Raw genomic sequence first — 11,890 nt, 5'->3', positions numbered from 1 at the left:
CTCAGCTCTCTTAAGTCTTAATTCCCCTCGTTTACTAACGCACACCCACCAAACCCAAAAGTCAGTTGCCCTGTTGTTATCTTTTCCTTCAGCAGCCTAACAGCCCAGGATAGAAGCTGTTCTTTACCCTGTTGGTGCGACTAATCATGCTTCTATATCTTCTGCCTGAGGGCAGGAGATCAAGAAAGTGCCGGCCAGGGTGTGAATCATGGCTGAGAATTTTCCTCACTCTCCTGAGCAACGTTCTTCCACTATTTCATCCAGCGGATTCACGGGACAGCCCATAATATCTTGTGCTGTATTCACCACACTCTGTAGGCACTTCCTATCCGTTGATGTCAAACCAGCGTACCACACCGTGATGCAGTATGAAAGGACACTTTCTATTGTGGACCGGTAGAAGGAGATCATCAAATGTTGATTAACATCGTTCTTCCGCAATACTCTGAGGAGATGGAGCCTCTGTTGGGCTTTCTTAACCACCTGGGTTGTATTGATTTTCCAAGTAAGGTCTTCACTGAGATAAACTCCTAGGAATTTAAAGGAAGAGACACTCTCCACACAGCCCTCCCTGATGTACAGTGCGGCTAGTTCTCCTCTCTTCCTCCGAAAGTCCAACACCATCTCCTTTGTCTTGCTGATATTAAGGCGCAATTTGTTCCCTAGGCATCATGTAGATATTAGACTCAAACTGACATATTTCATGGACTGGTTGGACACACAGGAATAGTGGGAGGAACCAGCTGGAAAAACCCCAAGGGAAGAGGGCTCAGAGCCCAGGGATTGGCAATGGGAAGACCGTAAGTGGTCAGAGGGAGAAGATGGGGGAAGAGGTGGTGTCGGAAGCTGAGGAGGCAACAGGGCTTAGTGAGCGGGGAGACTCTGTGGCAGAGAGAAGACCAGACTCAGTGGCAGAAGCTGAAGCAGGCCAGGGGAGGAGGGAGGCCAAGAGACAGAGATGGGGCAGAGCCACAGGTGTCTCCCCCTCCTTCTGAGACCAGCTCCCCTCCCCACTGGTCTCCTAGGAGAGGTATGAAAAGGGTTGAGAAGTGGGCAATGTGGTTTGCTTGGAAAATACCCTGGAGAAGAAGAAACAGGCAGCCGTGGGGAGGTGGGGCCCATAGCTGTCAATGTTTTCTTTTTTTAAAAGGGAAATTCCCTTATTCCGAATAGGATTCCTCGCAAGAAAAGGAAAAAGTTGACAGCTATGGTGGGGCCCTTCAGTCTCAGCAATTGCTTCATGGGAGCAAGACTTCTTGGAGATGAGTTGCTGCGCTCATTAGGTCTGACACTCCTACGCAGATCCCGTTTTTGCTAATAAAGTATTAACTCCCAATTGCTCAGTTTGCTTTTTTCAGAGTCAAGGCTGGCGCTTATAGAAGCTGCTTGGCCTCACTTAACCGGAGCTGGATTCTCTTCTCAGCTAGCAGTTAAGTTAAAACCTCCTCAGAGATCCTTCTGTTCTTCTCTTCCCAGTTAAGCCACCCATTAGCCTGAGCTGCAGGCCTGCAGGAAGAGCAAAACGAAAGTTATCATCTTCATCACAGGTCATGAATTCCACAACCAAAGTGGGTTTTGCAAGACCTTGAGGTTGCTAAGAGACCTTAAGCCTGGAAGGAGAAACACCCCACCGGCTGTGCAATGGTCAGAATACCTTGCTCCCCTTCCTAATAATAATAATAATAAATTTTTATTTATACGCCGCCCTTCCCAGTTCAGAAAACTGGGCTCACGGCAGCTAACAACAAATTTAAAACACTTAATTGATGCAACAAAAACAGCATAAAATGTGAATAACAATAAATTCAGAATTCATAATCAATTTAGGAGGGAAATCCATCCAATAAACATTAGATGATCACCAGGGTTAGTCCTATTTGGGCCAGCGAGGAGACCAGGGGAGAATTAGCTGTGGGATCCCAGAGCGGGTAATCTTCATAAAAAGGGGAGGGGGAGGGAAGGAAGGGGAATAAAAGATCAGGCTGATTTCAAATTAAAGGCCAGGCAGAATAGCTCTGTCTTACAGGCTCTGTGGAAGGAAGTTAAATCCTAAAGGGCCCTGGTCTCATGGGACAGAGCATTCCACCAGGTCGGAGCCATCACTGAAAAGGCCCTGGCCCTGGTGGAGGATAGTCTGGCTTCCTTAGGGCCTGGGACCTCTAAACTATGGTTATTCATGGACCTTAAGGTCCTCTGCAGGGCATACCAGGAGAGGCGGTCCTGTAGATACGAGGGCCCCCTAAGCCACAAAGGGCTTGTAGAGTTGGAAGGGACCCTGAGGGTCATCTAGTCCAACCCCCTACAATGCAGGAATCTCGTTTGAACATGTTTCTTATAAATGCAATCTCATGTGGATACCAACTTGGATGCTTTACACCAGGGGTCAGCAACCTTTTTCAGCAGGAGGCCGGTCCACCGTCCCTCAGAGCATGTGGTGGGCCAGACTATATTGGGGGGTGGGGGGAATGAACAAATTCCTATGCCCCACAAATAACCCAGAGGTGCATTTTAAATAAAAGGGCACCTTCTACTCATGTAAAAACACACTGATTCCCAGACTGTCCGCAAGCCGGATTGAGAAGGCAATTGGGCCGCATCCTGCCCCCGGGCCTTAGGTTGCCTACCCCTGCTTTACACCAATGTGTATGTTCCAATTAAGGTGGGGTGTTGATGCTTACAGTATTTTTAACCTGGCTGGTAAGTTCCCACCCTCTCTAAACTCCCCACCTGCTTTCTGTTTTTCTCCTCTATTCTTTCTTCATATCGATTTTTAGAAAACTGAAATACGCAGGCCACAAATTCCTGGGAGTACTGCTTGCCCGTGAGTGTCTGGGGGCCTCCAGTGTAGGATTCTTGGAAGGAGATTTTGAACAGAGGGGGGGGGGAACCAGATGAGTTAAACCCAAATGCAGACCACCTGTCTGGCTCTCTGAACAATTTGATGGGGCAGCCTGGTCTGAGGCAGGACCCAGCCAGCGGCCCATTGTAAAGCTGGCATTTTGGGGTTGGCACACTTCCAAAAGCGGATACCTCATGCAGCCTGCTACAAGATCATTTTTAGCTGGCGACGCTGCCAGGGATTTTACCTGGGACCTTCTGGGAGTAAGCCAATGTTAAGGCGCAGGGGTCCTTCCCTGGCCATGCTCTGGAATGGACTCCCTTCTCCATAATGTCTGGTTTTCCTTGAATGGGGGGCAGTGCAGGGGGCCCCAGGCTTGAGCTACCGTGTGGAAAATAGCCTTCAGGTCCCACGCTGGCAATTCAACTCCATGCAGGGACTCCACTTCCTCCGGTGTGGCTCACAACGCCCACTAGCCTGGAGATTGGGTGGAAGATAGATGAAAGATGGGGGGCAAGAGGGCGGGTGCTTGTGTGAACAGGCGTGTCTATGCGCCACCCACTTTTTGCTCCACCCTTTCACTCTCCCCTAAGCAAATGCAATGGTGGGGACGCAGGAGAGGGCCTTCTCAGTGGTGGCTCCCAAACTTGAAAACTTTCTCCCTAAAGAAGCTAGACTGGCTCCCTCCATATTGTCCTTCCACTGGCAAGTGGAGACTTTCTTGTTCCAACAAGTTTTGGGGAACTGACTGGTCTTTTTAAATGAAAGGGCTATTAATAGGAGGGGGTTATCCGCACTTTTAAGAGATCTGTATTTTACATTGTTTTAATTCGACTATTTTTACAAACCCTAACAATCCCGCCCATTGTTTGAATAAGATGGCCTGTCCCTTAAAAAAAAAAATTCACCCTATAGTATATAAACCTGTGATTGGAAACACCCAGTATCAGTCTTTAACATCAGCGGTAACCTAGACCATGGGAATGTTTCAACTCTGTTCTTGAGTTTGTTTAAAATCTAAAACAGCTTATCTTGTATTCCTTTCTTTGAATTTGTGCGCAACACTAGAATTTTCAGAGCTGAGTCCTCAACTCCTTATTACTGTGCTTTGCTTCCTTTAAATTGGGCTTTGTCAAAAACTTGCCATTTAGGTTTTCAAACCTTTTTTGTAAATTCAGTATTAGAAACTGTACCTTTGAGTCCTTAATCCTTTATTACTGCGCTTGGCTTCACCTAGGTTGAGCTAGGATTATAATACTTCAGAAATTTTGGGAGTTTTACCCCCTTTTTTAAAATTTTGGTCATTTAAGGTTTATGATTTTTCTATTTCCTTCTGAGGAAACTGAATAGTTCAGTGAAACGAGGTTTGAACCCGGCATCCCATTAAGACTTTGTACAATTTTAGGTTTTTCTAATTTTTCCTTAAACTTTTTGCTTTTTATTATTTAGTTTATTTTCATAAGATAATATTTCTAGTCGATTACTCCTCATTTCAGGGATTTTCATGGTATTTCATTTGTTTTGTACAATTTCTCGGTTCCGTGACTGTCTTTTTTATATGTTCTTGGCTTTTTGCGGTTCATCTGTGTCGTTTCAATTTGTGCGAACCGTCTCGCAAAAAAGGTGAGATGCATTAAAAAAATGTAATAACAACCCCCACCCCAAAGGCACTTTAACTCTCGGCTTTTGAGTCCCTCTTCTCCCATGAACTTGTTTCACACCACTCTCAGTTCTCCATCTGTAAAATGGGGACATTTTCACTGCAAGGACAAGCAGCCCTCCTCTAAACAGAAAGACAAAAAGACGATTACCAACCACACTTTTATTATTTCCTTTCAGAGAGAAAAATGCTGCCTTCGTGAAACACCTTTTTCTCCTCCAAAACGTGTTCTTTTTAGGTAATGCATTTTGCTCCAACAGACCCCAGCTGGGTTAGGAGATAAGGATTCCCCATAGACCAGGGGTCTGCAGCCTTTAAGACAAAAAGAGCCACTTGGACCCGTTTCCGAAGAAAAAAAAACTGGGAGCCGCAAAACCATTGCGACATTTAAAACAAATATATCTCCGGAGCCGCGATCTGACAGCGGGCGGGAAGGTGACGTCGGGACGGTGCGTGACAAACGCACGCACCGCCCCCATGCGACGTCACAGCCAGTACAGCGCCCGCCACAGTGGGGAGTGTCGGGGCGCACAATGCGCCTCCTCCCCTCGCTAGTATCCGCCCCGGAGCCGCGGCAAAGGTGTAAAAGAGCCACATGCGGCTCCGGGGCCGCGGGTTGCAGACCCCTGCCATAGACAAACACACACTGCCTCACCTTGAGGCTTTTAAAAAACATTATACATTCAGACTGAAAAAGCTCTCTCCTTTGGAGTCATTTTGGGCAGCTTGCCTGACCCCCATGGGGAGGTCTCTGGAGCGAGTTCTTGCATAGTTTCAGTCTATCTTAGTGGGGCTTATGCAGGAGACCTGCCCACTAGACCATGCTCCCGAGACCCTAGTGCAAAAGACTAGTTTCTGTATAAAGTCATGTTCCCATGTAGAGGAAGAAGCGGAGTCAACTGTACTGGGAGGGGAAATGAAGATACTTCTAGTAACAGTCCTTCCTTTGTGGATCCACAAGCAGGGCTCACCTGGGCAGGTGTGTCGCAGGTTGGAAAATGCAAAGAGGTGGCACATTTTGCCCTCCCAAACACAGTGTCTGCCTACCCACCCACCCTATGGGTGAATGTGAAAATGGGCTTCCTGTGCTTGCTGAATGAAAACGCCCATAAACAGCCACATTCTCAAAGATGGATGGGAGCACAGCCGGACCTCAACTCCCTGGGGAAAGTCCAGAGGGCCTGAGAAGAACATGCAGAGGGCCACATTCAGTTCCCACTCCCCACTGCTTCAAAGGCAGTCTGTCCCACCTTGCACGGCAGGGAAATAGCAGGGGGCTTTGGGAAAGAAGAGTTTCCACCCAGATTCGCTACCGCCCTGGGCGGGACGGAATGAATTTAATGGCGAATATAAAAATCCTGGCTAAAACAACCCGGGCGGTTTGTACCGATATCAACAGATCACCTGCAGCTCATCCCACGACTAGGGGCAGATCCCCAACACACCTTTGAAGCACATGGCTGTACCCCCAAAGCATTCTGGGAACTGTAGTTAAGGGCCCTGTAGGTCTGTGAGCGGGGGAACTACAGTTCCCATGGGTCTTTTGGAGGGGGGAGCTTTAAAACGTGGGCAGAATGCACTTTGAATGCCTGGTGCGTGTCTGAGATTGGACTACCGAGCTTGCTATTCAGAGCCGCTTGCGAAGACACCCTTCTTCCACGGGACGGGCGGTCGAGGTGAAAAACTGGAAGCGTCCGGACTGGGTGGGGGGCAACCCCGGGTTCAGAAAGACGGTCTGACCCCCACTTGCGAGCATGTGACCAAAGGGTGTTCAATAGCAGGCTGGAGATCAAGCGACGAGTCCTTCCACTATGTGCACAGAAGCCCTTGACACCCACAGGCAACTCCCCCCCCCCAAAAAAACCCCATCCCCAGTCCTGACAAGTTGGGCTGCTGCCTGCAAGAGAAGAACATTCAAGGCTGTCGGAGCCCCTGCTAAGAGCGAGAGGGGCGTCTCCAGACGTATCTTGACCTTTGGGGGCGACGCCAAGAGTTTCTGCCGCGCCCCCGCCACGGCCTGGCGTAGGGGTGGGCTCCTTCGCGTTGCTCGTGGGGGCGGTACTGTATGAACTCGGGGCGCCGCCTTCGCCTGGAACGCCCGGCCGTTGTGGGAATAGGGAAGCCGTCGGGGTGGGTTTCTGGAGGAAAGCGAGAAAGGGGTCAGAGTGGGGAAGCAGAGCGGGCACAGGAAGTAAAAGCAGCAGGAAAACCCAGAATCAGCGGCACAACTGAGACATCATGTGTGAGCTTAGGATGAAGCCCTCTGGGGACTTACGAAATGTATGTACCACTTTCAGCAGCTGAACTGGTTACCACTCTCTGTTCTAGGCAGGGTGGATAAAAATCAATGGTTTTGTGTGTGTTTTAAAAAGGATTTTTTTGATTTAAATCGGATTTTTAAAAAAATAATAAAATGCTTTGTAGGGGAAATCTTTCTAAAGATAATTTTCTATTTAAGTTACAGTATAGTCCAAAGGCTATACATCAGGAAATAAGGATTTGTTTTAGGCTTTTCATGTGTGCTAAAACTCAGTCTAAGTTGCTTTATCTGCTGAAACCCCTCCTCTTATATTTATGGGATGCCAACTGTATTTTTATGGGACGCGGGTGGCGCTGTGGTGTAAACCACTGAGCCTAGGGCTTGCCAATCAGTAGGTCGGCGGTTCAAATCCCCGCGATGGGGTGAGCTCCCATTGTTTGGTCCCAGCTCCTGCCAACCTAGCAGTTTGAAAGCACGTCAAAGTGCAAGTAGATAAATAGGTACCACACTGGCGGGAAGGTAAACAGCGGGTGCTTGTGAGGGTGCGGGTAAATATGCTCTCACAGCCATCTCCTGCCACTTCTGTTTGCGCAGTGTTATTTACTCAGCTGAGTAGAGCGTGCTCCAGCTTCTGAAGGCTACTGAAGCTGTGGGTCGCTGTTTCATGCTGAGCCAAGGACTGGAGATCGCCCAGCTTACCAGCTGGTGGGCTGAAGCCAGCTGGGGGCTTGCAAATTGCCCCCGTTTCCTTGGATGCATCCCAACAGTGGGCTCCTAAACGTATCTCAGAGGGACAACGGTGGTTTGCAGGGACATACCTGGGAAAAAGGGACCATTCCAAATCCCACCCCTGTGGCTGAAGGAACCATTCCAATGGTCACTGAACTGGGGGTCAGGAGTGAGCTGTCCATCGTCGGGTGGATAGTCGTGACAGTCCAATCTGCCCCCTGGCCCGTCGTCGTACGGATTGCTGTGGTGTTCAAACGGCGGGTGGGTAGGAAGGAGCCGGCCATGGTGGGGCGAGGGGTCCTGGGGATTGTATTCGAATCCAGCCACAGGTCTGTTGCCATAGGGAGCACCATAGCTGTCAGGGGCTTCTCTGTCCACAAGGAGCTGCCTAATAGGAGCGTCACCAGCCGAGAAGAAGTCACGGAACAACTGGGGTGTGGAGGGCAGCTGAGGGGAAGCTGGCTGATGTGTTGCAGTCCCGTTCCAACCAATCCCTGCAAAGTGAGAGGCCATTATTCTGGGGAGGTGGGGAGGGGGAAATTACACCTGTTGTTCTTTGCAAGAAGCTCAACACCAACAGCAGGCTCTGTGGGATTGGGGCAGCCCCTCTCTTTTTGCCCTCCTTCTCTCTTAATCTCAAGGTCATGGGTTCTAAGCCCCACGTTGGGTAAAGGACTCCTGCGTTGCACGGGGTTGGTCTAGATGACCCAAGTGGTCCCTTCCAATGCTACAATTCTAGGATTCTAGAGCCATTATCCCAAGGGGCACAAAGGATGACTTCCTGGTCACCCACTCACACACAACCCCCCAAAAGCAACTCTCATGAGTCCCTGGTGGGGCAGCTGCATTTTTCCAAGAGAACTTCCAAATCCACACACACAATTTTGCATATTAACTACTCTGCTAGTGAGTAGTTAGTGAGTATACTCCTGTTAGTGAGTATACTCCTCGAAAGATTCCAAAAAAATTTGGTTTGTCCAAAAAAATTTGCACATCACTTTGGAAGACAGGCAAACTAATGCCAGTGTACCGGAAGAAGCAAAGATCACCAGCGTTGAAGCAATGATTCTTCAACATCAATTTCGTTGGACTGGTCATGTTGTGCGGATGCCTGATTATCATCTTCCAAAGCAACTACTCTATTCTGAACTAAAAAATGCAAAGCGTAATGCTGGTGGTCAACAAAAGAGGTTTAAACTGTCTCAAGGCAAATCTAGTATAAACCAGATTTGATTTTTGTGTGTTGTGTATTGTTATCTTTTGATATCTTTTGATATCTTTCGTGTTGTTGTGTGGAAAATACTAATTCACCAACAACTGGGAAACACTGGCCTGCGAGCGCTCCAGTTGGAGAACAGCCTTTACCAAAGGTGTCATGGGCTTTGAAGACACTCGAACTCAGGACGCAAGGGAGAAAGGTGCTAAGGGGAAGGCATGCTTGGCAAACCCTCACCGTGATCAACTCCCGCCCGGGAACGAATGTCCCCACTGTGGAAGGACATGTGGGTCCAGAATTGGCCTCCACAGTCACTTACAGACTCACTTTTTAAAAATCTTACTTTTTACAGTCTTACACGGCTACGAGCGATTGCGAAAGATCCACTGAGATCCAGCGCTGAGGGCCTTCTGGCGTTTCCCTCATTGCAAGAAGTAAGGTTACAGGGAACCAGGCAGAGGGCCTTCTCGGTAGTGGCACCCGCCCTGTGGAACGTCCTCCCACCAGATGTCAAAGAGAAGAACAACTATTTTACTTTTAAAAGTCATCTGAAGGCAGCCCTCTTTAGGGAAGTTTTTAATGTTTGATTCTGTACTGTTTTTAATATTCAGTTGGAAGCCGCCCAGAGTGGCTGGGGAAACCCAGCCAGATGGGCGGGGTATAAATAATAAATTATTATTATTATTATTATTATTATTATTATTATTATTATTATATAAGAAGAAGCAGCAAGTGAAGCCCCAAAACCCCCTTCTCAAAAACTCTTTTACAGCTATAGTCTTCCGGACCTTCTGCAATCTCTGCCTTCCATCCAGCTCTTCCCCTGTTCTTGAGCCACATGCTCACCTGTGCCGGACCTCCTCTTCTCAAGCTCGACTCCCCAGGAATCAGCAATGTAGGTCAGCAGGTATCTGGTAATAAAGCGGTGCGCCAAGAAGTTCCAGTGTACCCCGTCTTCAATGCGGAGATCGTCCACACGGCGGAAGAAGAAATGAAGGTCTAGGACGTCGAACCCGTAGCTGCGGGCGAGGATGGCGCCGTAGAAGTTGGCTTCAATCACGTCCACGGGAGTCGCTTTTTCTACATCCTGCATTTATTTATTTATTTTATTTCATAGCATGCGTACAATGCTTGATTGCGTAAAAAAATAATAATAATAACAAGTCCCAAACCGTCTACAAAAAAGATAAAATAAAATTCATCAATAGGAAAAATAACGCAAGACTTTCAAAAAGTTAAGACACGAAAGACTAAAAAAAAAAAAAAAAAAGGTTAAAATTCACATCAATTTTCTAAGCATCTGGGTAAGCAATAGGTGCCTGTCTATTGATATCAGGCAGGTGGCTGAAAAGAATATGGATATGTCATCGGCCTGGGATCAATATGATGCCTTATGAGGAACGGCTAAGGGAGCTGGGCATGTTTAGCCTGGAGAAGAGGAGGTTAAGGGGTGATATGATAGCCATGTTCAAATATATAAAAGGATGTCACATAGAGGAGGGAGAAAGGTTGTTTTCTGCTGCTCCAGAGAAGCGGACACGGAGCAATGGATCCAAACTACAAGAAAGAAGATTCCACCTAAACATTAGGAAGAACTTCCTGACAGTAAGAGCTGTTCGACAGTGGAATTTGCTGCCAAGGAGTGTGGTGGAGTCTCCTTCTTTGGAGGTCTTTAAGCAGAGGCTTGACAACCATATGTCAGGAGTGCTCTGATGGTGTTTCCTGCTTGGCAGGGGGTTGGACTCGATGGCCCTTGTGGTCTCTTCCAGCTCCATGATTCTATGATTCTATGAATAGGCAGGGAGTTCTAAAGTTCCACATTAAAAGATCGAGTTCTTACAAATGCGGAAGAACTACTAATGGTATACCCTTCAACATTTCTCCGATGAAAATAGGGACATCCCATAAATAACAACACTTTGGAGGTCCCGAGCCCCAAGGAGGTTAGATTGGCCTCAACCAGGGCCAGGGCCTTTTCAGCACTAGCCCCAACATGGTGGAACGCTCTTGTCACAAGAGACTAGGGCCCTGCAGGATTCAACATCTTTCCGCAGGGCCTACAAGATGGAGCTGTTCCGCTTGGCCTTTGGGAATGGACTCAACAACACCCCCCCCCCCCATTCATTTATTTATGGAACGCCTTATAAGGGATTTTGCATATACATTTTCCCTCGGTTCTTTTTGCTGGCCCATGTAGGACCAGCACGGATAGTTGGTCCCGGTGAATATTTGACGTTTTCTCCCCTTATGGCTTTGATCTATAGGCTACCACTAAAGCGAGTCTGTATTTTAAGCTGCATTTTACACTGTATTTTAACTTATATTTTAATCAACTGTTTGTTTTGTTTTGTTTTGTTTTTAATGTTTTTACTGTATTCATATTCGGTGTTAGCCGCCCTGAACCCGGTCTTGGCCAGGGAGGGTGGGGTAAAAAATTATTATTATTATTATTATTATTATTATTATTATTATTATTATTTATTTTAAGAAGGATCAAAAGGGGAACACCAGGAAATAATCTTAACTAAGAGATTCAAATGAATCTGCAAACTAGCTTCCAACTATAGTGAGGAGAATCTGCTCTGCTGCGTCACTTACTTGCATGAGTGAAAGAAGGATAATACTTATTAAATATATCCTTTCCTACAATCTTAAACCACAGAGCCTAGGACGTGCCGATCAGAAGGTCGGCGGTTCAAATCCCCGCAACGGGGTGAGCTCCCGTTGCTCGGTCCCTGCTCCTGCTCACCTAGCAGATCGAAAGCACGTCAAAGTGCAAGTAGATAAATAGGTACCACTCCGGCGGGAAGGTAAACAGTGTTTCCGTGCGCTGCTCTGGTTCGCCAGGAGCGGCTTAGTCCTGCTGGCCACATGACCCGGAAGCTGTACGCCGGCTCCATTGGCCAATAAAGCAAGATGAGCGCCGCAACCCCAGAGTCGGCCACGACTGGACCTAATGGTCAGGAGTCCCTTTACCTTTACTACCTCTTTTGTACCTGCCTAGATATTTATCCTCTCAGGGACGTTGCTTTTTGAGGGTAGAGTGTAAACCTCCAAAATAAATTTGGGGGAGAAGTAGAAACTTTCAAATACATTTTAAAGAAGACCAATACTTCTGCCCCAGAATAAGCAATAATTATTGGGTTGTAGAGTTGACAGGGCCCCAGACAATGCAGAAAAACAGTA

At 47.6% G+C, this 11,890-nt stretch overlaps 1 protein-coding gene across 1 annotated transcript; it reads right to left on the bottom strand.

Moving 5' to 3' along the window:
* Window positions 1–4,646: 4,646 nt before the first annotated feature.
* LOC308485362 (uncharacterized protein) lies at window positions 4,647–9,888 on the bottom strand. The gene is made up of 3 exons (XM_081021193.1): window positions 9,551–9,888; window positions 7,578–7,982; window positions 4,647–6,637 (listed from the first exon to the last, which is right to left on the bottom strand). The coding sequence occupies exons 1-3, from the start codon at window positions 9,795–9,797 to the stop codon at window positions 6,435–6,437; spliced, it is 855 nt and encodes a 284-aa protein (XP_080877319.1). The 5' UTR covers window positions 9,798–9,888; the 3' UTR covers window positions 4,647–6,434.
* Window positions 9,889–11,890: the final 2,002 nt, after the last annotated feature.

The sequence above is a fragment of the Podarcis pityusensis genome, assembly GCF_964106645.2.
Source record: "Podarcis pityusensis genome assembly, chromosome: 9".
Classification (NCBI taxonomy): Eukaryota; Metazoa; Chordata; class Lepidosauria; order Squamata; family Lacertidae; genus Podarcis; species Podarcis pityusensis.
Note: the sequence above shows the minus strand (reverse complement) of the source record. Positions and strands in the feature narration are given on the sequence as shown.